The sequence below is a fragment of the Suncus etruscus genome, chromosome 8 (assembly GCF_024139225.1).
Source record: "Suncus etruscus isolate mSunEtr1 chromosome 8, mSunEtr1.pri.cur, whole genome shotgun sequence".
Taxonomy (NCBI): Eukaryota; Metazoa; Chordata; class Mammalia; order Eulipotyphla; family Soricidae; genus Suncus; species Suncus etruscus.
This window is the reverse complement of record NC_064855.1, coordinates 3480596-3505935: the sequence shown is the minus strand read 5'-3', so window position 1 is coordinate 3505935 and position 25340 is coordinate 3480596. Positions and strand designations below refer to the sequence as shown.

Below are 25340 nucleotides of genomic sequence, written 5' to 3'. Positions count from 1 at the left end.
TTTTTGCAATTTGTAAATCCAGCTGTCCTTGGGATTTACTCCAAGTTCTACATTCAGGGATGATTCCTGGTGGCCTCAGAAACCACATAGGATGCCAGTATTAAACCTAGGTAGAATGTGTGCAAGGCAAGCGTCTTACCTCTATGTTGTATTTCCAAGTAAGCAACATGAACACAAAGAGAGGGGCTGGAGTAAGTACAGAAGGTAAAGTGCTTGCCTTGCATGCACCTGTCATGGGGTTTGATCCTGGCATTCCATATGTTCCCCCATGCAGTGCAGAAGTGATTCCTGAGTGAAGAGCCAAGAGTAAACCCCTGAGCATTGCTGGGTGTGACATCAAAACAAAACAAGATAATGGAGAAAATAAGCTGGAAATGTAGGAGAAAGCGGTGGGAGAGGGCAATGTTTGCCACTGGGGGTAAACTGGTCTCATAGTGTGGTCAAGGAGTTGGCAGTTGGAGATCAAGGGAGAGAAGGAAACAGCAAAGCTGAAAGACAAGCTATGAGATGAATTCACTAGTTAGACGTGAAAGTAAGAATATAATGGGAATGGCATTGGGAAAACAATAGTAGGGATGGGAGGGAGCATTCACAAGATCCAGGGAGACTTGAGACTGTTACCAGTCAGTCTCTTTCTTGGGCTGTGAGACTCAGGCAGCTGCTTTTTCTCCTCCAGGGCCATTTGCAAACCAAAAACTCACAGTGGAGAGTCCAGGCCTGGCTAAGCATTGGCAGAATGAAAACACACTGGCACAAATTAAGGGCCCTGGGGCTATCCTGGGGGGCTGACCACTGAGCAGAGAAGCCTCTGCCCCACAGGCTGCTCAGATTGTTCTTTCAATTGGCTCCTTCCTCTCTCTGCTCCTCAGCATCAAAGTGGGGCACATGCTAACTCTCTTTCTCTGTCTCTGTGTATCTGTCTCTCCATGTCTCTGACTCTGTGTCTCTGTCTCTCTCTCTCTCTCCCCCACCTTGCCCCAAAGTTCAGGGCCCTCCCAAATAGTCAGCCAGCCAAGCATAAATACATAAATACGTCACAGAGCTGGTTACTCAGGCCAGAGCCAGAGTGACCATTCTGACCTAATGCCAGTTCCTGTGGCCCCCAGGGCAAAGCGAGTACCTTCCTGCACTGTGGCAAGGAACTGCTGGGTCTTCGTGCACAACCGAGAGGCCTGTGTGCTCTTTACACGCTCACACATGAGCATATGCATACTCACTGTGCACGCTACACCATCAGTCTCACACACTTGTTCACAGACACTCACATGTATCCACATGAACACACAGGCGCTCACACACCCAAATACACACATTCCCCAACTCTGTTTCTGTCTGTCTCTCATGAACCACAATGTTTGCATCTCTATGTGGCAACTCCCAGAAGCCATTGAACTCTAGCTTCAGTTTTCCCCATCAGAGAACCCTGCTTGAGCCATGAACCCCTGTTGTGCTGGAGCAGGAACTGGGGTCCCCATGGGCTTGGACCAGCCCTTGTACCCTGTGCCCTAAGCACCCTGAGCACCATCAGCGTCACCTAGCAACAGGGGAGGAGGGATGTCAGATCTCAGACGCTGTGCTGTGCCTGGAAACTCCAGGGGAACTCAGAGGAAAGAATACTCCAGCCATTGGGGGTGCTCCAGGACGGTGCTCTGGGCCCGGGGATGGGGCCTGAGGTTTCTAGAGTGCATATGCCTGGACCTGATCCTGGGTCCCAGGGGGGTGGCGGCTGACAATGACACCTGTAATGGCCCTTCTGTTCTTCCTCCTCAGAGGCCGACTACCCTGATGCCTGCGCACCTGCCCACCCCAAGGATTGTGGTGAGTCGGCCCTTGGGACACGGTCCATCAGCCAGTCAGCCCCTAAGTCAGTCAACCCATCAATGTCACTGGGTCAGCCAGTCTTTCAGTCCCGTGTCACCCCATCAGTCAGTAAGCCGGCCAGTAAGCGACTCATCAGCCTGTATGTCCCTCACCCCAGGCTCCTGGCAGGCCAGGAGGTGGAGAGCTGCAGACCCCGTACCAACTGCCCAGATGCGGAGGGTACATGTGGGCTATAGGCATGTAGGCATGCAGAGGACACTGGGAGAGCAAGGTGGGAGCCCACGAGTTATGCTCCATTTCACCCTAGTGAGGGCTGAAGCTGGAACTTGGTCCTGCCGAGTGAGGTCAGTGGATGCTGAGAACTGCTTCATGTCCCCCTTTTCGGGAATCCAGCTGCCAAAGTACTCTGGTTATCTGCAGATCTGCAGCTTACCCCATTGGTTTGCAGGGTGTTGGCTGCTTCCGTACAGAGGGAAGCACTCAGCCCTGCTGGGTGGACACAGAACTGAGGACACCAGTGCCCTGTGGACTCTCAGAGTAGAGTGCAGGCCAGAGAGACAGAACAACTGATAAGGAAGGCACTTGCCTTGCACGCAGCCCACCAGCACCACCCACCAGCAGGCATGACCCCAGAGCACTAACAGTTATGGCCCCAAAATAAAACAAAGAGTAGAGTGTGACCGCGTCCCTCCAACCACTGCCTAAGTCCAGCCCCTTTTGCGGGTATGGGAGCAACTTGACTGTGGCCCCAGCTCTGAGCCACCCTTCAAGGGTCAGGGCCATTACGCCAAGCCAACGTCAATGCCTCCACCCTGGGAAGCCTTTCCTGCTGTCCTCCTCCCTCAGAAAGAAGGAGAGTATGTTCACCCAGATGAACTCTCCTCAGAATAACTGACAGTGGAAAGTCCAGTTCCTTTGGCAGGAAACCTCACCCCGACCACAGGGTGGGGTCCGGCCTCCCAGCTCTGACAAAGCAATCACAGAGAAGCCCTCATTTCTTAGGGTCCCCTTAGTCTGGGCATCTCACTCCCATGATTATTCTTATTGGGTCTGTTTGCTCATTTCATCTTCAAAACAGCTCCATGAAATAGTTGTTTCAGAAACTCTGAGAATTTAAATTATCTGATGCCAAGCAGCCACTTAGATGCAAAGATGAATATATTTAAAATATAATCTCTGGGCCCGGAGAGATAGCACAGTGGCATTTGCCTTGCAAGCAGCCGATCCAGGACAAAAGGTGGTTGGTTCGAATCCCGGTGTCCCATATGGTCTCCCGTGCCTGCCAGGAGCTATTTTTGAGCAGACAGCCAGGAGTAACCCCTGAGCACCACCGGGTGTGGCCCAAAAACCAAAAATAAAAAATAAAATAAAATATAATCTCTGAGGCCAGAGTGGTAGAACAGTGCAAGAGCATTTGCCTTACACACAGCTGACCCAGGATGGACCTTTGTTTGGTCCCGGAATCTCATATGGTTCCCCGAGCCAGGAGCAATTTCTGAGTGCAGAGCCAGAAGTAACCCCTGAGTACTGCACTGTACTGCTGGGTGTGGCTTCATAACCAACCTGAAAGTCTTGGGATGGAGAATACCTGAGTTGGTATTCCTGGCTCTGTTCTCAGAAATTTCTCCTGGCAGGAAAGGGGGGACCATATGGGATGCCAGGATTTAAACTTCTTGAATGTGTCTGTCCTGAATTGGCTGTGTGCAAGGCAAATGCCCAACTGCTGTGCTATCTCTCCGGCCCCGATTGGTACAAATGTGTTGAATAAGGAAAACGATAAGTTCTCAAACCTATAGGTATACATGTATAATATTGAAACCACCAAATAATGATAAATACTTTCCAAAGGAATTTTTCCATAAATAGGGTCTGAGGCGACAACCAGACACTCCCTGTCCTGACTTCTAAAAATCCTTCTGCCTTCCTGCCCTATATTGCGACTAGGGACCCTGGGACAGGAAACTTCAGTGGCTTCCTGATAGTGCCAAGGCTCATCCTAAAGGAACTGAGGCCTTGGTGGAGGCATAACTTGGAGTAGAGTAGCAGAAACCTGCAGGGGGCACGTATATTCGCTCCTCATATTTATTTGTGAAGTGATATATGTCTAGTTCAGAAAGTGACATTATATTTCAGGGTGTTCTTGGAGAAAAAAGAGAACATGGAAGGAAGGAAGGAAAGTAACCAAAAATTATGAGGGAGAAATAATTATTTATATTGAGGAAGAAAAGAAAGGAAGAATGTAGGGATAAAGAAACTCAATAATCTCTCTCTCTCTCTCTCTCACACACACACACACACACACACACACATAGCATTGCCTTGCCTTGCCTTGCTAGAAAGACATTTTACCAGGAACATGTAGGACTATGTCCTTCATTTCTAAATAGTAAACACAGTGGCCCCAAACCAACATTGCATCATCTGTCAGGACCACCAGAATCTAGGTCTGACTTTTCAGCTTGCTCTGCTCAAACATATGACTGGCTGTGGCATCACGTTCTTCCTGCGTAGCAGATCTTTCTGGAATATGTCATGTTTCACTTTGCTCCTCTTACACAATTTTTGCCCAGAATGAGTGCATACTGTTCTATGCTTCTTGTCATCATACCTTTCCTTCCCCACACCTCCCTCCAATCTTCCCTTCTCCCTCATCTCCTTCTCTCCATGCGTCCACTATTTCCCTCTGACTCTTCCTTTTTTCTCCTCTTGCTCCTTCCTTTTCTCTTTCATCTGAAGTTGGAATATTGAATAGACTGGGCCTGGGGCTGGAGAAATAGCACAGCAGTAAGGCATTTGCTTTACACACGGCTGACCCAGGGCGGATCCGGATTCAATTCCCAGCATCCCATATGGTCCCCTACCTGCTAGGAATGATTTCTGAATAAATTTCAGGAGTAAATCCTGAGTGCCACCGGATATGGTCCAAAAACAAAACAAAACAAAACAAAACCAGAAAAAAAAAAGAAAAGAAAGACTGGGCCTGCCTTCCTAGGACCCACGACAGAATGTATGTGCTGTGGATCATTCTTTCTATCAAGTGCTTGGGTCTTACTATCTCAAATCCCTGCTCTCTCTGCCTCCTGCTGTTTCATGGTCCTGCTGTCTGATACTGACCTCTCCAAGTCTGAAGGCAGGGACCCTCCACACAGAGTACATAGGGGCTTTTTTTTCTGTCAAGTCCATGTCTGATTACTCTAATTTTTTCCTCCCTGTGTACAGTAAACACCCAAGTCTGGAGCTGACAAAATTACTGTCTGTCTGGTGGTGAAGTTATTTTCATGCTCTACTCAGAGGGTTGCAGACCCAAGGAAGCCGGCTATTAAACATGCTTTTAGATCACTGGTCAACAGTAAATCTCTCAGGGGCATTTCAGTCTCTTGAGCAAACAGAGAACAGGCTTGTTCTCAAGCCCATGTCCTGCCATGAACATGCATCTCACTTGCTTACCTCTATCTTTGCTTGCCCATATTCTCTCTCTAGAACATGGATTTCTCTTTTTCTGTCCCCTCATGTCTTTCTAGGCAAGTTTTACTCAAGAAGAAGTATCTTGAGGAAGGAAAATAGGAAGGAAGGAAGGAAGGAAGGAAGGAAGGAAGGAAGGAAGGAAGGAAGGAAGGAAGGAAGGAAGGAAGGAAAGAACATACTTTTACTATGCCATTCTACAGCATTTTTTCTTTTTCTTTATTTCTTTCTCTTCCTTCCTCCCTTCCTTCTTTCCTTCCCTTTTCTTTCCTTTTTCTCTTTCCCTCGTCTGGTAGTGCTGAGGGTTTACTCCCAACTCTGCACTCACTGGCAGACCCAGAGTTGCCAGATACCGAACCTGGGTTTCTGCATGCAAGGCAAGTGCCCAGCATACTGTACGATCCTCCCAGTCCCTCTGTTTTCTTTTTGAAAATAACCCCTAATGGACCAGAGAGATAGCACAGCATTTGCCTTGCGAGCGACCCAGAACCGATGGGAGTTCAAATCCAGGCATCCCATAGGATCCCCATGCCTGCCAGGAGTGATTTTTGAGCAGAGAGCCAGGTGAGCTCTCTTTTTGAGCGCTGCCAGGCGTGGCCCAAAACAAAAATGAACAAAAACAGAAAATAACCCCCAAATAGTTTCATATGGTCATCAAATTGTGCCTTAATATTTTTTAGCATAATGGGGAGATATCAGACCTCTCAATTGCACCTTGATATCACTCTTCCTCCATCTTAATCTTATTCCACGAATCAGCACCCAATGGGCAAGATAACCTAGTTGCTTTGGATTTACCGAAGATACATGGTAGAGCGCATTTCACCCCGTTTTGTCTAGAGGGGGCAGCTGAAGATACTTTCCTTGTTGGCCTGGGGGTTTATCACGAAGGATCTACTAGTAATATCCTCCAAAACAAAGAATGTCAACAGAACAGTGTCTAGCTAGTTAGTGTATTAGAAATGAAAACTCATAAACTGACCCAGGCTATTGGGTTGCTGAAACGGCTGTTGTTTAAGAGCCCCGTTTGTTTGCATTTCAGCTGGTGGCTGCTCCCAGTGCCCAGGACAATAGTGGGTGGGTGTTATTGAACTGCTGTGTCCAAAGAAGGAAAAGGGACATCAGCATATTTATCTCAAGTCCCCCAGCTAGGTCAGAGGCAGGTGGGAGTCTACCCCGCCATCTGACTCTAAGGCCAGTATTTTGTTGGTTTTTGGTTTCTGTTTTGGAGACACACCCAATGATGCTCTACACTTAGGAATTACATCTGGCAATGCTCGAGGAGCCCTATGGGATTCCATGGGATCAAACCCCGGTCAACTGTGTGCATGGCAAACACTCTCCCCCTGTATTATCATTCTGACCCCTGAAGACAGTATTTTAAATATTAACTTTCTCCCCCATTAAAAACTGTCATTGGCAGTTTGGGAAAGAATGGGTCTGGCTATACTTTAGTAGGAGTTAATGGGTCCCCTCTCTCTGCCCTCAAGGAAAGGGAACCACTTAGGAACCAGCTCAGCTAACCCAGGAGTCTTGCCCACACTGCAAGCTGGAGGTACAACCAAGGAGCTATGAAACAGGCCTGGAAGGCAAGCCTGAAGCAGGTGCCTGGTTTTGGAAAATGTAGGGGTCTGTCCCATCTCAGCCTGCACTGATGGAAGAAGCAGAGGGGAGCTCTGGGAGGGGCCGTGGGTGCTGCCCTTCCTGTGGCCTGGCCCTGCCTGGTCACATGATTCCCCCTGACCTTTCCCCCTTTCCCGTACAAGACCAGAGCTGCTCTGCTCCCAAGCTGGCCTGGCTTTTGACTGGGCTTCTCTTGTCAGCTCAATGGCAGAACTGTGCATGTGCTGAAGGAGCACCCTCCCCCAGCCCTTCCTTTGCGAGGTTGGGGAAGGCCCAGTCTGTGAACCAAAGCCCAGGGCTGGGGGGGGAGGGCTTCAAATGAGACTTCAGTGTACTAGAAGCAAGTAGAACATCTGCTAAGCTGCCTGGAATCTCCATCCCTTGGCCTCATTCCTGAAGACCTGACCCGGGAAGCCCCCTGGCGTGTCTTTCAGTCCTTTGCTTGCACACCAGGATGTTCAGGCCTGATGATAGGCCCCATTCCAGGGCAGCAGAGAAGGGCCCTGAGGAGCTTGAGAGAGATCAGCATTTTAACAAAAAATGCGATTTCCAGGGGCCAGAGAGAGCATAGCAGTAGGACGTTTGCCTTGCACGCGGCCAACCTGGGATGGACCCAGGTTGATTCCCGACATCCCATATGGTCCCCTGAGCCTGCCAGGAGCGATTTCTGAGTACAGAGCCAGGAGTAACCCTTGAGTGCCACCGGGTGTGACCCCCCTCCCAAAGAAAAAGAAAAGAATGTGATTTCCTGTTATTTCAAGTCACTAGAGAGAAAGGTTTTCTCCTTTTTTTTTTTTTTTTTTTTTTTTTTTTTGTTTTTGGGCCACACCCAGCGGTGCTCAGGGGTTACTCCTGGCTGTCTGCTCAGAAATAGCTCCTGGCAGGCACTGGGGACCATATGGGACACCGGGATTCGAACCAACCACCTTAGGTCCTGGATCGGCTGCTTGCAAGGCAAATGCCTATGTGCTATTTCTCCGGGCCCAGGTTTTCTCCTTTTTATCCTCCTTCATTCCTCTCCTCCCTCTGTCCTTCATTTTATCCTTCCTCCCTCACTCCCTCACTTCCTTCCTTCCTTCCTTCCTTCCTTCCTTCCTTCCTTCCTTCCTTCCTTCCTTCCTTCCTTCCTTCCTGCCTTCCTCCCTCCCTCCCTCCCTCCCTCCCTCCCTCCCTCCCTCCCTCCCTCCCTCCCTCCCTCTCCTTTTCCCATGCTTCTCTCCTGGAGATGGAATCCAGACCTTATGCTTACAATCTACTCTCTTCTCTCTTTCACCCGTTTCAGTAGAGGCTGAAGTGCAGGATTAGCCCTTCCTGGGGGGGCAGCACCAGGGGTGGGGCCAGAGCCAGGCCTTCCTGCAGGCACCCCCTCCCTTTCCTCTGTGCTTGTGGGGAATGCCTGACCCACATCGGAACCACTCACTTTCACAGTCCCTGAAATCCTGTCCTTCCCTCCAGAGCCTCCCAAGCAGGCCTGGGTCACCCTGGTGCAGAGAGTAAGTCTTGAGGTTCAAAGATCTCTAGCCACTGCCTCTCTGTGCCCCCACACTGCTCAGGCTTGCTCCAGCCCCACTGTGGCACTGTGGCCATGGGTGCTCTCTGTGCCCCCTTGCTCATAGAATCTGAAGTTTTAGACTCATACGTTGGCTCCTGAGCGGTATTTGCAGACATACTGAAAGTGGGAACTTCGGTTCCTATTTTTGACTGGGGGGAAAGTGAGGTGCATGGCAGGACTGGTCCTGTGTGTTACTCTTAGTACCCAGGGAAGATTCTAAGTGGCCCTCCTGAGTGGTGGATGGTGGGGCCTGTCCCTCTGTGGGAAAACTGGGATCTATAACCACGAGGGAGTGACCATCTCAAGGAGCCTCCCCACAGTGCTTTTTCCTCCAGACCCCTGGCCCCATTTCGACCCCCACACTCCCACCCCGCCTCCGGAAATGCATCCTCACAGCTTCATCTCTCAGAGACAGCCCCTTCCCGGCCTCTACCCAGCCCTCTGCCCCTAGCCAGACCCTGCTGGCCGGGCCTTCCCTCCCAGAGAGTGGGCACGCTTCAGGATCAAGTCTCCTGCGCCCACTTTGCTTTCTGGTTTTTCTGCCTGTGGACCTTTCCTGCTCCAGCTGTGCGTGGGCGAGGGGAACTCCGGGGCCGACCATGGACATGCACGGAGTAGGGGAGGAGAACCCCGGGGTCACCCGAGGTGAAAGGGTGGACTCTGCGTTTTTGCGCGCGCTCCTGCGGTGGGTACCCGGGACCCAGACAGTGGTTCTGTGTCTAGGGGGGCAGTGTTGGGACTCGTGGACAGCTGTGTGGGTGCGGATGGGGAGGCAGGCCCGTGTCCTGGGGTGCAGGGGAGCCTTCTCCCTAGAAGTCCCGGAGTAGAGCTGGCCTTGGGGCGCAGCGCAGAGCCAGGCGCGCGGGTTTGGAGATGCCTGTCCTTCCTTCCCCGTTGCCGGCGGTGGAGACACTCCGGAGTTGGGGCGCACTAGGGCCCCGCGGCGAGGCGAGGCGAGGCGATCAGGCGGGGTGTAGGGTTACAGGCCGGGCGGGGACGGGGACCCCCCTTCCCGGGTGTCGGGTTTCCGGGCCCCCGAGTGGCGAGAGCGCGCGGGGCGCGGAGCAGCGGCCGCCGCGTGGAGCGCCCCAAGGGAACAGGGCGGACCCCAAGGCGCTGCCCCGCCCCGGCCAGGCCCGGGACGAGCCATGGTGGCCTCATGTGGCGGCCAGCGCCGCGCCGGGGAGCGTGCGAGCCCGTGGGGAGAGGTAACGGTGCGCGCGCGCGGGTGGGCGCAAGGCGCACCCCGCTCCCTCCTGCCAGGACTGGGCCCTGCGCGCCCCACTCGTCCCCAACTGCCAGTGGGGTTTGCCCAGAGGCGCTCGGACCCTCCTAGGCCGGGCTGGGGGCGGGCCGGGACCCCGAAGCTCCACCGTCCTTTGTTCTCTTCTCTCCAAGACAAGTTTCTTGGACCCGCCCGACCCGGGCACTGGGCACCGGACCCCCACCCCGGCCTGCTGGAGGCCTGGAAAAGCCCTTGCCTTGCTTGCGTCTTGGGGTGGCTGGAGTGCATTTAGGGTGGGCTTGGGGGAGTGGGCACAACTTTGCTTCTCCAGAGATGGGGCGCTGCTGGTGGGGGGAGCTGACAGCCAGCCAGCCGCGCCCACCGCTGGCCCCTTGCTCGCCACCACGCCTTGCGCACGGGACGGCACGGGACGGGATGGGGGAATGTCCCCCCACTTTTGTGCCAAGTCTTTCTAGAGCTCGTCTGGGCCTGGTTTGGGGAGGGGTTCGTCATCCCCAAAGTGGAGAGATTCCTGGAGGTCCTCCCCCTCTCCCCAGCTGCCCCTCCGGGGATGCGCCCCTGGAGCGGGGAGGAGGGGTCCTCAACCTTCCACGGTACTTTTTTTCTTTTCTTGCTGCTAGCCATCACCCAGCCCCGACCCGACCCGAGGGATATTTATAGCCGCTATTCCCCCCCAAACGTCCTTCCTTTTCGGGAAGCGGGAAAGGCGGCTGGCCGGAATGGAACGGGACGGAATGGAACGCAGGCCCGGCCTCGCTCCTGTCCCGTCCTGTCCTGAGCCCTGAGCGCTCAGCGCCCTGGGGCCTGGCTAGGAGTTGAGGTTCCAAGCCTCGCCGCACCCCCCTTGACTGCTCAGACCCGATCCCCGACCCTGGGCCTCATCTGTCGGTGCACCTGGCTGCTCTCCACGCGCCTGACTGTCCCCACTCCTGACTGTCGCGATTCTCTCTCCTGACTGCCCCACAATTGCTGTCTCTGCTCCCCTGTCCCCACTCCTGGCTGTCCTCCTCCTTCCTAGCAGGCTCCCTTGGAAGTGGCCCAGGTTGATGATTCCGGGCATCTCTGGAACTGACTTTTCCTGCCAGGCTGCTGAGCTCTTGCTATTCTAGGCCTGAAAGGGGGCTGGGTCCCCCTGGAAGGCAAGGGAGGACTTGGAGAAGGTTCTGCTCTCTGTGTTGGGGTGTGGATCCATGGGCACCAAGTGCCCTTCTAGAAGGCATCCTATTTCTTTTTTTCTGGCCACACCCAGCAGTATTTAGAGGTTACTCCTGGCAGGGTCTGGGGGGACCCTCTGTGGTGCTGGACTGAACTGAACTGGGGTCAGCCGTGTGCAAGGTAAACTCCTTCCTCACTGTCCTACCTCTTGGGCTCAGGACCCTCTACTCCTCAGCCCTGTAAGGAATGAAGGAATGGGAGCCGCACTTCTTTTATTCCTTGGAAGTACTGAGATACAATGCTGCTGCTCGTGGGGTGGGAGTACGAATGTTTGGAAGGTCTCATGGGGATCAGGCAGTTTAACTGCATCTTTTCATGCTTTTCCTGGATGCTGGTGGAGGCAGTTCCACTAGCATGAGACTGGAAAGACTGTCACTAGTGCACAGACATAGAAATATGGATGACTCTGTGTGAAGGCTGTGTTCAGCAGCGGGGGTCTCCTGGGCCACCACCATCCCCAAGGCCTGTAGCAAGCGGCTAAGATGTTTGAGGCTTGTCCCACAGCTGAGGGAACCTGGGCACACAGGGCCCCATTAATGGAAATTCGTGCACACTCTGTGGCCCCATGCACCTGGGTGCCTGCACTGTTGGTGCAGGTGGTCTGAAAATGATGGCAGGCCATAAAATCCTTCTCAAAGATGGAGATACCACGAACGAGGCATTGTTGGTGGAAATCATGACAATCTGAGGGGTTTTCTAAGGTGATGAATGAGATGAAGGGACTACTGTAAGACCTTTCGGTTGTTCTGATATGCATGATTCTCCTCAAAATATTGATATTGATATGAGAGCCGGAGCAATAGCACAGCGGTAGGGCATTTGCCTTGCATGTGGACAACCCAAGACGGACCCCAGTTTGATTCCAGCATCCCATATGGTTCCCTGAGCCTGCCAGGAGTAATTTCTGAGCCAGGAGTAACCCCTCAACGCTGCCGGATGTGACCCAAGCCCCCCCAAATATTATATGATACCTGCATTTTCAATGCATATGGAAGCTCAGGACAAGACACTAAGAGCAGTGTTTGGAATTATTTTCTCCTCATGTGTTTTCATTTGGTCGGTTCTCACATTCCTAGGTCTCAGCTTCACTCAGTGACGGAACCCTTGAAAGAAAAAAACAACGGGGTGGTGTGGAGGGCAAGGAGAAAGGGCCAAGTTAATTATAAGGTTTGCTGGGAATAGCACGATGTGGCTGAAGGTTCTGCTTGTTGGCTCTGCATTTGAAAACATTTTGGCTTTCTTTCATTTTGCTGGTTTGACTGTGTTTTGTCTTGGAGGAAGACAGTCCTTCAAGTTCCATCCCAGTTAGGCTCCCAGTGAGGGGCTGTGTGTGGCCCCCTGTGCCCTGAATGGTGAGAGAGGTCCCTTGGCCTTGGCCCAGGTGAAATTTGTGGCAGATTCATCTGGGCACTGTGAGCGGGGACTCCCAATCTCCCTGAGACTCTCCTTCAGGCTTTGGCTCTCCTTCCACTGCAGGTGCTGGGGGAAAAAAATAAATAAATAAAAATTTCATGTGTGTCTCTATATCTGTCTTTGGGGTCTCTCTGGGCCGCATTGAGTCTTGTTTCCTTTTTCAGTCTGTTTCGTCTTCAAATAAAATGACTGTGATTCACTCTCCGAATTTTAGTTATGGAATGATTGTAGCGTCATAGAAAGTTGCGAAAATGGTCGAGAGGTCCTGCGAGCTCTACCCAGCCTCCCCAGGTAGCATCTTTCATGAATGCGATAAAGAGGTAGGGGCAGGACTTGGCACTGGCTCCATCCCAGATGTCCTGTGTGTGTGTGTTTGTATGTGAGCATCGAGTGCACATGTGTGTGGGGGTATATGTCTGAATATGTGTGTGAGTGTATGTATTTATATGTGGATATGTGTATGAATTTTTGTGTATATTTATGAGAGTTTGTGCATTAGTATATATATGGATTTGTGGAGCTATGTCTGAGTAAATGTATGTAAATGCATGGATTTGTGTATCCTGCTCGCTGGTCTGCTAGGGGCTGCGTCTCCCCTCTTGTCTGGAGGAGACGCACTCAGCAAGGCAGAGTTCCTGGGTGGCTGCTTTGGCTATGGAGTCCATGGCCCAGGTGAGCAGAGGTTTGTTTGACTGTTTGCAGAGCTAGCAAAGGGCCTGGGTTGTTTCCATCCAGGGCCCCTCTCAATTGGAGTTCCCTTGAATCTAAATGTACGTCTGGTTTTGGTGTCCACGTAAGTTTAGTTTCTCTGCGGGAAACAACCAGGAGTGTGACTGCCAGACTGGATGATGCGTGAACTTGGTTTTCTAAAGAAATGCAAGAGCACTTTTTCAGAGTCCCCCTGCTATATTGGCTATCCCGGTCAGCCTGTGGTATTGTAGAGAGATGCAGTTTCTCTGTGTCCTTATGGGGATTTGTTTATTATTTCTACCCCTAAAGCTGCCCTAGCTCAGGGAGGTTTCGGTTCGTCATTTGTAGATGTCTTCTGCGTGCATTCTAACTAGCGCATTTCTTTTTATTTATCAGCTTCGGTATTAAACTTTGAGAATCCTTGATAGATTCAGGACATGAGCCATTTGCCACACATGTAGTTTGCTGTCACACATGTGGTTTACACGTGTGTAGGTTTTCCAGTCGGTGGCCTGTTTTGTTTTGTTTTGTTTTGTTTTTTGCTAAGTGGATGAGTGAACCATTCTGCCTTTGCTGTTCGCCAGATTCACAGACCCTTGGCCCACTGTAACTTGTTGGCCTTCTAAGGCGTACAAACAATCCCACGAGTCTCAGGTGTTGGGAAATGCCTCTTAAACTCTGTGGAATGCGAAAGAGCAGTCAGAAGTGCCTCCACACACGTGCCTCGGCTGTACTGCCCTTTGCTTTGCTATTCTTGTGTTGAGGTAAGAAAAGGGAGACTGGGCCGGAGAGATAGCAAGGAGGGGGGCCGGGTAGGTGGCGCTGGAGGTAAGGTGTCTGCCTTGCAAGCGCTAGCCAAGGAAGGACCGCGGTTCGATCCCCCGGCGTCCCATATGGTCCCCCCAAGCCAGGGGCGATTTCTGAGCACATAGCCAGGAGTAACCCCTGAGCGTCAAATGGGTGTGGCCCAAAAACCAAAAAACAAAAACAAAAAAAAAAAAGCAAGGAGGGAAGGCATTTGCCTTGCATGCAGAAGGATGATGGTTCAAATCCTGGCATCCCATATGGTCCCCAGAGTCTGCCAGGAGCAATTTCTGAGCATAGAGCCAGGAGTAACCCCTGAGCGCTGCCGGGTGTGACCCAAAAACCAAAAAAGAAAAAGAAAAGGGAGACCACAGAACCCCATCTCCAGACATGTGAGGATGACTGGAGGGACTGCCAAGGCCCCGGCTTGCTTCCTCTGCCTCTTTCCCAGTAGCCACAAGGCTGCTGACTCAGAGCAGTCATCCACCGCAGGTCCATGACCAGTGGAGCTCTGCAGAGCAGACGTACTAGCCACCACTGTGCTTATGACCAGGACCCTCAGGCTGGTGGTGTCCAGTGTAGGCGTGGGCCTACAAGTGTAGAAGGTGGAAGAGCACTGTCTTGAAGAACTCTTGGGGCATTGATGGCTGAGTGAGCTTTGAGTTCCGGGTTGGTCCAGCATTGACTGTGAATATGGTAGGCATTTCCAGATTGAATTAGATATATCTGGTACCAACATTTCAGTGTCAGATCTTTTAAAAATAGTGATGTGATGGAGCTGGAGTGGTGGCGCAGGCAATAAGGCGCTAACCTAGGACGGACCACGGTTCCATCCCCTGGCATCCCATAGGGTCCCCCCAAGCCAGAGGCAATTTCTGAGCACTTAGCCAGGAATAACAAACCAGGTTATTCCTGGTTTGTCTTTGTTATTGGGTGTGGCCCAAAAACAAACAAACAAACAAAAATAGTGATTTGGGGGCCAGAGAGATAGCACAGTGGTAGGGTGTTTGCCTTGCCCGAGGCCAACCCAGGATTAATGGTGGCTCAATTCCCGGCATACCATTCTGCGATTTCTGAGCGCAGAGCCAGGAGTAACCCCTGAGCACCACTGGGTATCGCCCAAAAGCCAAAAATAAATAAATAAATAAACAAACAAACAAACAAATAAATAGAAGGGGAATGTGTTGGGGTCAGAGCAATAGTGCATAGGGCATTTGCCTTGCACATTGCTGACCCTCAGGGTTTGTTCTCTGGCATACTATATAATCCCCTCTTAGCACCACCAAAAGTGGTTCCCGAGGGCAGAGACAGGAGTAACTCCCGAGCACTTTTGAGTGTGACCTAGAAATAAAAAAATATATTAAAATAGGGATGTGTTGGGGCTGGAGTAATAGTACAGCACATAGGCCATTTGCCTTGCACGCCGCTGACCAGGTTCAATTTTCAGCATCCTATATGGTACCCCCGAGAACCTCTAGGAGTTATTTCTGAGTGCAGAGCCAGGAGGAACCCTTAAGTGTCGTTGGGTGTGGCAGAAAAGAGCATATGGTACTGAGGATCCCGAAAAGCCTCCCTGTCTCCCTGACCCCCCTCTTGTCTCCACCAGTGGCTCCCTGGGTACTGGAGCCTGTCTGCTCTGCCTCCCAGGTTCTCACAGGACCTGGGTCCCTCTGGCCCCTCCTCTCAGGCTCGAGGCCTGGCTGCTCCCTTCACCTGGGGGTCAAGTCCTTACCAGGGTCTGTCCTCAGACTCTGAGGCCAGGTCAGTGAGTTTCTCATCTCCAAAGCACAAGGGACAATGGGGTCTGTGGGGTCCATTCCTGGTGGGCCGGGAAAGTAGGGATGGTGGGATCACTGCTGGTGGGGCTGAGGAGCGCTACCGCTGCCCCAGCCCTTGTCTCCCTCTCCTCAGGTCGCCTCTGCTCCCTTTCCAGTGCTCCCTGGTTTGTCTCTACTGTGTTATATCTGCATCTTCGTCTTGCGTGGGGGTGAGGTCATCCAGTGCTGGTCTTCGGCAGCTAGCTGGCGGCTTCTGCCTGCCTTGGTCTCCTGCAGTGCCTTCAGTGCGGCTGTGACTGGCTCTGCTTCATTCTCAAGAGCTGAATTTCCCCACGGGCTTCACCTTCTGCTCCTCCAACGGCACAAAGCTGCTCCCTTCCTTGTCAATAGTGCCGCAATTATACGCACTGTGAAGTCCCGCGAAAGAGTGTTCTTTGGGAAGACACTCAGAGGCAGAACTGAGGATCTTAGGGTAGTGGCTGTCTTTAGCTTCTTATTCTTTGTGGGGAGGCTGGGGTGTGGAAATTTGGCCACATTCCGAGGTGCTCAGGGCTTACTTCTGGCTCTGTGCTTAGGAAGCACTCCTGGTGCTGGTCCTCGGAACCCCAATCAGCACTGTGCAAGTGCTATCTCTATTTTTGTTTTGTTTTGTTTTGTTTTTGGGTCACACCCGGCAGCACTGAGGATTACTCCTGACTCTGCGCTCAGAAATCACTTCTGGCAGATTCAGGGGACTATATAAAATGCCAGGAATCAAACTTGGGTTCATCCCAGGTCAGCCACATGCAAGGCAAACACCCTACCACTGTGCTACCTACTCTGGCCCCTCACCAGCCCCATCAGATCCTCAGGGGACTGTGCAGTATTTTTCGGACAGGCTGCACCTGCCGACCCCATCAGATACACGGGTGCCCCCTTTCCTTTCCTCTCTCCCTCGACGCTTGTGCCATATAATCTGCATACACTGGTAAGAGATGGTGTCTCTGTGGCCTCTGAGTAAGGAGGAACAAGGAACAGCACTAAGTCTGTGAGCAGGACCCCAGCTTTATCCCCCCAAAACCATGATGCACTTTTTTTTTTTTTTTTTGGTTTTTGGTTTTTGGGCCACATCCGGCGGTGCTCAGGGGTTACTCCTGGCTGTCTGCTCAGAAATAGCTCCTGGCGGGGCCGGGAAGGTGGTGCTAGAGGTAAGGTGTCTGCCTTACAAGCGCTAGCGTAGGACAGACCGCGGTTTGATCCCCCGGCGTCCCATATGGTCTCCCCAAGCCAGGGGCGATTTCTGAGCTCATAGCCAGGAGTAACCCCTGAGTATCAAACGGTGTGGTCCAAAAACCAAAAAAAAAAAAAAAAAAAGATATTTTTAGGGGCCGGGCGGTGGCGCAAGAGGTAAGGTGCCTGCCTTGCCTGCGCTAGCCTTGGACGAACCACAGTTCGATCCCCCGGTGTCCCATATGGTCCCCCAAGCCAGGAGCAACTTCTGAGCGCATAGCCAGGAGTAACCCCTGAGCGTTACCAGGTGTGGCCCAAAAACCAAAAAAAAAAAAAAAAAAGAAATAGCTCCTGGCAGGCACGGGGGACCATATGGGACACCGGGATTCGAACCAACCACCTTTGGTCCTGGATCGGCTGCTTGCAAGGCAAACACCGCTATGCTATCTCTCCGGGCCCCCATGATGCACTTTTGCCTTGTGGGAAATTGTTCAATAGCCACCAGCAAGAAATTTCAAAAGACCCATTTGAAGGGATTCTGGAAAATGGTTTCCTTTTTTTTTTTTTTTTTTGGTTTTTGGGCCACACCCGGCAGTGCTCAGGGGTTGCTCCTGGCTGTCTGCTCAGAAATAGCTCCTGGTAGGCACGGGGGACCATATGGGACACCGGGATTCAAACCAACCACCTTTGGTCCTGGATCAGCTGCTTGCAAGGCAAACGCCACTGTGCTATCTCTCCGGGCCCGAAAATGGTTTTCTTCCCAAAAGATCAATGTTACATTGACCTTCCCCTATTCCCAGAAAAACAAGTTGCTTTTACATAGGAGAGCCCTGACTGGAGCCTATGCTGGGGGCCAGGGGATGCCTGGTAGAGTTCGCTCTTGGAGCGAGTAATTTGAGGGCCCAGCATACTCCTGGTTTTTGTTTGTTTTTGTGGGGCCACACTCAATGGCGCTCAGGGCTCACTGCTGGCTCTGTGCTCAGGAATCACTCCTGGGGATGCTCGGGTGAACATACGGGATTCTTGGAATCAATCCAGGTAGGCCCAATGTAAGGCAAGCACTTTCCCTACTGTCCTATGGCGTTGGCTCAGCACTCTTCTGTCTTAGGGGAGCAGGAAGCAGAAAAGCCATCAAAGAGGCCAGAATACTATAGGTCAGGCCATGCTCAGGGACAGGGGTACCCCAGCCTGGTGGGGAGGGTGTGTTCTTGTGAACCCAGGACCTGGTGCAGCTTCCCGTCTTTACCCCCTTCCCGGATCCCTCTGTGACTTGATTTGTTGGGGGATGGGGGGGAGCACACTGTGGATGTCCCTGCAACTGGGACGTCGACCATCACTTTGGCCTGTCAAGATAGTGGGTGGCTGGGCTGGTGACCCGTGTGCATCGTTGCTGTGGAATGCTCTGAGTAAAGGAGCCCTGGGCCCTGGGAACTGTGGTGAGTCACACAGGAATCGGAGCGCACGAGCAGCCACTAATCCCCACTCTGCTCCCCAGGTGCCCCTCCAGCCTGCTACAGCCCTAGTGGCCCGCTGCCGCCGCTAGAAGATCCTGGCACCTTCTTCGCCGACTTCCAGGTCTTCGCAGGGAGGCATGGCGTGACTGCACTGACCGAGGCCGACGTGACGGACATCAGGGCCAAAGCCGGTAAGTTCCAGGACTTGGCAGGTCCCTGGGCACATCCAGGGCCACCTTTCCCTCTGTACTTGTCTCAGCTCCACTGTGGGCACTGACTAGAGTGTCATATTCTTGGTGGTTTTTCATTTCTTTTCTTTTTTGGTTTTTGGGCCACACTCAGCAGCGCTCAGGGGTTCCTCCTGGCTCTCTGCTCAGAAATCGCTCCTGGCAGGCACAGGGGACCATATGGGATACCGGGATTCAAACTGCCTTTGGTCCTAGGTCAGCCGCTTGCAAAGCAAATGCCCTACTGCAGTGCTATCTCTTCTGAGAGAGAGAGAGAGAGAGAGAGAGAGAGAGAGAGAGAGAGAGAGAGAGAGAGAGAGAGAGAGCATGCAAAGGGTTAGGCCATATCCAGTGGTATTCAGGGCTTACTCCTAGATCTGCATCCAGGAGTTATTTCTGGCGGGACTAGGGGGACCATATGCGACGTTGGGGATTAAACCGGGTCAGCCACATGCAAAGCAAAATGTACTATATCTCTAGTCCATTTCCTTCCTTCCTTCCTTCCTTCCTTCCTTCCTTCCTTCCTTCCTTCCTTCCTTCCTTCCTTCCTTCCTTCCTTCCTTCCTTCCTTCTTTCATTCTTTCTTTCTATCTTTGTCTTTCTTTCTTCTCTTTCTTTCTTTTCTTTTTCTATCTTTCTGTTTTCTCTCTTTCTTTATCTCTTTCTTTCTCTTTCTCTCTCTCTCTCTCTCTCTCTCTCTCTCTCTCTCTCTCTCTCTCTCTCTCTCTCTCTCTCTCTCTCTCTCTCTCTCTCTTTAGTTTTTGGGCCACACCCAGCCTCGATCAGGAGTTACTCCTGGCTCTGCACTCAGAAATCGCTCTGGCTGGCTCCAGGGACCACATGGGATTCTGGGAATGGAACCCAGGTTCTTCCAGGGTCAGCTAAATACAAGGCACACTCCCTACCGCTGTGCTATCTCACCAGTCCCCTTGCTTTCATTTTTTTTTTTTTTTTTTTTTTTTGGTTTTTGGTTTTTGGACCACACCCCGAGATGCTCAGGGTTTACTTCTGGCTGTCTGCTCAGAAATAGCTCCTGGCAGGCACGGGGGACCATATAGGACGCAGGGATTCGAACCAACCACCTTTGGTCCTGGATCGAACCGCTGTGGTATCTCTCCGGGCCCCCCTTGCTTTCATTTTTATCTCCTTGCATGTGAATGGGAGGCTCAGAAGAAATCAATGGCCTTGCAGGGAGGGACTACCAGGGCCTTTGTAAGAACTTCCTGCCTGTGTTTCAGGCTGCTGAGGTAAAGCTACAAGTGGATCTTTGAAGCTGCTATAGGGAGGGATTTCATGGTTTTTGGTAGAGGAGTTTATGAAAAGAGAATTGAGTTGTCACTCACTGGTGAGGTACATTTCTTCATGTTTATCCCCCTAAGGATCCTTCCACTAAGAAGCATGTGTTTGTGTTGTTTGAATTTTTACTGAGAATTGGAGGGGCCGGAGAGATAGCACAGTGGTAGATTATTTGCCTTGCACATGACTAACTCAGGACAGGACAGACAGTGGTTTGATCCCCGGCATCCCATATAGTCCCCCAAGCCTGCCAGGAGTGATTTCTTTTGTTTGTTTGTTTTGGGACTACGTCCATTGATGCTCAGGGGTTACTTCTGGCTATGTGCTCAGGAATCCTTCCTGGCTCAGGGGACCATATGTGATGCCAGGGATCAAACTCAGGTCTGTCCTGGGTCAGCCATGTGCAAGGCAAACGTCCTACCGCTGTGCTATTACTGTGGCCCCACCAGGAGCGATTTCTGAGCGCAGAACCAGGAATAACACCTGAGTGCAGCTGGGTGTGACCCTCCCTCCCCAAAAAAGAAATTTTACTGAGAATTGTTGGTTTTGACTTGAGTTTGCTGCTTCTGACTTGTGTTTGCTGCCCTGAGGGTGAGGCATGCCAGTTTTCCTGGCTCTACCTATCCAGGTCTAGGTGGTTGGGGCTGCGGGGGCTGGTGGCCTGGAGAACGCAAGGCTCACGCAACCCCTGAGCACTTGCTCCCACCCTGAACCCCTTGCTCATCAGCAACAGTGTGGATTCACAAGGGTCTGTTTTGGAGTCTACAATGTTTATTGTTGGGGCTTCGGGAGGATTGTGGCCACACCTGGTGGTGCTCAGGGCTAACTCCTGGCTCTGCACTCGAGGATTAGTCCTGGTGGGGCACAGAGAACTATATGGGATGCAGAGATTGAACCTGGATCAGCCACAAGAATGGCCAGCACCCTTCCTACTGTACTTTCTCATCAACCCCAAAGATGTTTTCTTGTTGACCTGGGCTTTGTGACTCAGTTTCCCTACCTCAGGAATTTCGTCTTAGGAGGGATCCTACTTCAGGACACCCCTCCCAAGGCATGGGAGCTTCTCAACCTTACTCTCCCTTCCTTTCTGTTTCCATAGTTAAAGTCTTTTTTTAAAGAGAAAAAGAGAGGAATTTCATCCCGGGAGCAGATACCCATTTACAGAGCAGAGAGGCTCAGAGAAGCCAGCTGGCCTGAGAAGCCTGCTGGGGTCACTCAGGGTTGATTTGGGGGTGGAGAATACTAGCATTGGAGTTCCCTTCAAGAGCCAGGCGGGTGCGCAGGTGTGTCTGAGTCTGCGTGTAGTGGTTGTGTGTGAGTGTGTATGTGTGGTATATGTGAGTAGGTAGACGCATGTAATATGGTGTGAGCAGTAGATATGTGTTGGTGTGTTGTGCGTGGTATGAATATGTCCCGGTACTAAAGAGTATGCTGCGGTTCCGGCAAAGGAATCTGCCAAAACCCTACCCCTGGGGCTTGAATTCTGCAGAGAAAGAGAAAGGCCTAGAAATGCAGCCAGTCAGCTGCCAGGGGTTAGAGGCCCTAGAAATCAATGCAGCCAGTCAGCTGCCAGAGCTGGGCTCAGAAGACAGCTCAGCCTCAAAGCTAAAACCTGCCTTTAGCAAGGGTACCGACTATGGTGCCAGTTCCTGCTCAGTCTCTGCCCTGTATAATAGGGCTGTAGCTCCTAGCAGTCAGCAAAGGCAGGCACAGGGTGGAGAAAAAGGGCCCAAAGGCAGGGCAAAGTCTTTGGGTAGGAGGTGGGAGCAGGACAAGTGAGGACAGCAGAGTTGAGGGACACCCCGAGGCTTAGAGATGGCCTGCAGTCTCGGCATGAACCAGAACTGAGGGGCAGGACGATGGAGCTGCAGGGACAGGGACAGTGGGCGTGAGGCTTTGAGGACAGATGGGCAGGTGCAGCAGGCAGACTGAGTGCATCCAAGATGGTTCCTTTCAGCCAGTTGGTCCTCTCTGAGCAAGACACTGAGAAGGGGACGAAGGGGCCGGTGATGCCAGGACTGTGACCTCCTCCCTTGTCCCTTCCAGGCGAGGACCCTCTGTTCACCGCCTGCTCCGCGACCTTCCCGAGGGTCCCAGAGGTGGAGATGAGAGGGTCCGAGGAGGTGGCTGCCGGAACCGTGTTGCAGCGGCTGATCCAGGAGCAGCTGCGCTATGGGCCGCCACCCGAGACCATGAACCTGCTGGCCCTGCAGCACCAGGCCACGGGCAGCGCAGGCCCGGCCCGCCCTCCCGGCTTCCCTTCCACGGAGAGCCTGGCCCCCGAAGACCCACCAATGGTCTACCAGTCGGCGCGCCAGGAACCGCAGGGCCAGGAGCACCAGGTGGACAGCGGGGCCATGGAGAAGCAAGTCCGTGCAGCGCCACCACCACAAGGCAACGAGGAGCTGCCCACCTACGAAGAGGCCAAGGCGCAGTCCCAGTTCTTCCGGGGGCCACCGCCGCAGGGCTACTACCTGGCGGGGGGCGTCGGGCAAAAGGCCCGCTCCGAGGGACGCCCCACGGTGAGCCGGGCCCACAGTGGCCAGGCCCCCAAGGACGAGGCGCTCCGGGAGCTGAAGCAGGGCCATGTGCGCTCTCTGAGCGAGCGCATCATGCAGCTGTCCCTGGAGCGCTCGGGGGCCACCAAGCAGCCCCCACAGGGACCCAGCCCCGGCCCTGGGAAGGGGCTGGACCCCCGTGGGCCGCCCCCCGACTACCCCTTCAAGGCCAAGACGGTGGTGTCGGCCGTGGGCAAGCCCCCTGAGCTCGGCCTCTTCTACCCGGAGCAGCACCCCAGTATGTTGCAGGAGCTGCTCAAGCCCTACCCGGGGCCCCAGCCTGTGAGGACAGAAGTGGCCGTCCTACGCTACCAGCCTCCCCCGGAGTACGGCGTCACCAGGTGAATGCGTGGTCCCCAGGCCTAACTCTGTTTCTTGGGGTTGGGGTGTGGCGTTCCAGAGACTAGCTCCTCCAAGCTCCTGCAGCCTCCAGGGCCTGTTTCTCTGGGGTGGAGCAGAAAGAAGGTAGATGGGACGGAGATGTCTGAGGTGCCGGCAAGGTGCTGAGGCTGGGATGTGGCCAATGGCTTTACTGCACACCCCGTAGGAACCTGTCTTCCGGATACCAGAGTCAGGGCTGAGGCAGGGAGCTGAGTCACCTCCACCTTGAAGGGGCTCCCACCCTTCACGACCTGACCAACTCATTCCCACCCCACACCTCAGCTCCTCCTGCTGAGTAATCGAGCAGGCAGCCCCCAGTAGACCCCTTCCCAGCATCCTTTGGTCCTGGCTCCACAGGGAAAGTGTTAGGGGAACCCTGCAGAGAACTGAGGAGGAAGGGTGAAGGCTGAGGTAGTGGGGAAGCAGCCATGCTTACTGTCACAGCGGGCAGAGCCAAGTGGCTCACCAGTTGGGAAGCTGAGCCCCCCGGAGGATGTATCCCTTGAGGAAGTATGTCTGACAGTGGCTCCTGGGACAGAAAGGGGCCTTTTCATCATCCCACTACAGAATGGGGCCTGCTCTGGACTGGAGCAAAGGGACCCCGGCTGTGGAAGTGGGCACCAAATTCTCCTTTGCTGCATTTGCACTTGCCTGTTCTGCAGATGCTAATAGGTCCAATCACCGTCATGCTCAGTGGGAAACCTGTCCGTGTCCATGGAGTGGGGCATGCTGGGGAGACCCCGCCCAGACCTCAGGAGCACTGCACATCTGAGCAGAAGCACATCCTAGAGATGGTCCCACCAAGCTGCACCCAGTAAAGACAGGGGCTCTGGGCCGGAGAGGTAGCACAATGGTAGGGCATTTCCCTTGCATGCAGCCAACACAGGATGGACTGTGGTTTGATTCCTGGCATCCCATAGGGTCCCCCGAGCCTGCCAGGAGCAATTTCTGAGCATAGAGCCAGGAGTAACAACACCTGAGAGCCACCGGGTGTGACCAAAGCACCAAAAACACTTGCTCTGATCTGGCAGGTAAACCCCGAGACCTTTCGGAGCAGATAGTGGGAGCCCAAGAGATGGGTCGTTTGGCAGGGGAGGCCTTCATTTAGCACGTGCTCCACCGCTTTGGTCCCCCACACTATGTCACTCCTGAGCACAGAGCTGGGTAGGCGCAGGCTCAGCCCTGATGGATCTGGCCCAACACCCTTCCTCCCTGCCCACAAGGAATTGGGATTCTGAAGCCTGAAGCGAGCAGACGGGCCTGTGAGACTGGCTCCTGGACCTGCGTGACCCTCCTTGCTCGCTAAGGGGACAGCGTCTGAGCAGCTTTACTAGTTCCCTGTGTCCCCATTCAAGCCCACTTTCACATCAGTCCTCGGGGCTCCCTAGGAGTCCATTCACTGGAGAAGCCGGTTGTTGTCCTGGTGATGCAGCAGAGCCGGCCAGAGTCTACCCGGTCCCCTCAGAGTCGTGGATCTCCAAAGATCCGTCTGGGGGAAGTTAGACTTGTTTTTAAAGCCCATTGAGCCAAGGCCGTCTCCTAGGTGCCAAGTTGGGACTAGAACTCACTCAGTGGCAGTTGAGTGAGGCTCTGACTTCCTCCATGCGGCTGTGACCCCTCTCCCAGGCGAGGCAGTGCCAATGTGAGGCAGCTGCAGCCACAGGAGGGCCTCGCTTGGACCTGTTCGTGGCTTTGCTTTGGGGTATCTTGGAAAAAGAGGAATCCTTCAGCCTGCTACAGCAGCTGGGCCTCCCTTAGCTCCAACTGTTCTGGGCCTTACTTCCCTTAATCTGGTCTCCAATGGACAGGGGAAGCATCTAGTGGTGGTCACAGACCTCACCCAAGCACTGGCTAGTGTGTCCCTGCTGCTAAGGGAGCTGCGGAGGCCAGTGGGCATTCCAAGTTCTAATATGAGCTCCGTGTCTGCCCTGGCCCCTGCTAGTCACCGTGACTGGCACCCTGCTCTGGATGTCTCAGCTCTGCTGCCTCACCCATTGCCGGATGCTGCACCATCTCTGTCCCCAAAAGTGTGCCCGGGGCAGGGACATCCATCTGCCCTGGTGTCCCCAGTGTTACTGAAAGGCTGGCAGAGCGGGATGAAAGCACGTGCCCCGCCCTAGACGGTGCCCACTGGCCTGACCTCTTGTCCTTCCTGCCCCTCCTCACCCGCACACCCGGGTCTAAACGCCACTCTTGTCTTTGCAGCCGCCCGTGCCAGCTGCCTTTCCCGGCCACGGTGCCGCCACACAGCCCAGTGCCCTCCCAGGCCTCTGTGGTCAGCGGGCCGCTGCACTCTGTGTCCCTGCCTCTGCCGATGCCGATGGCCCTGGCTACTCTGCCTCCGCCACAGCCGCCGCCGCCGCCAGCCACCTCCCCTGGCCCGCAGCTGGGGCCCGACACGCTGGCCATCGTGGAGCGGGCCCAGCAGATGGTGGAGATCCTGACGGGGGAGAACCGGGCTCTGCACCAGGAGCTGCAAGCCCACTGCGAGAGCTCCGAGAAGCTGCACAAGGTACCGACTGGGCGGGGCCCGGCCTTCCCTCCCCACAGACCCAGCACTGCTTGGGTTCCTGTGCTCACAATCATGGGGCTTGGGTAACACGGGGAGGAG

The 25340-nt window shown here is 53.5% G+C and overlaps 1 protein-coding gene across 1 annotated transcript in view; it reads left to right on the top strand.

Annotated features, from left to right (window-relative positions):
* Positions 1–9479: 9479 nt before the first annotated feature.
* AMOTL1 (angiomotin like 1) overlaps positions 9480–25340 on the top strand; it is a 29482-nt gene continuing 13621 nt past the window's right edge. The window contains exons 1-4 of the mRNA XM_049778085.1: positions 9480–9666; positions 18309–18458; positions 21837–22689; positions 24935–25241. Coding sequence (XP_049634042.1) covers positions 9618–9666; positions 18309–18458; positions 21837–22689; positions 24935–25241 — 1359 coding nt within the window. The 5' untranslated portion in view covers positions 9480–9617. The remainder of the gene's footprint in view (positions 9667–18308; positions 18459–21836; positions 22690–24934; positions 25242–25340) is intronic.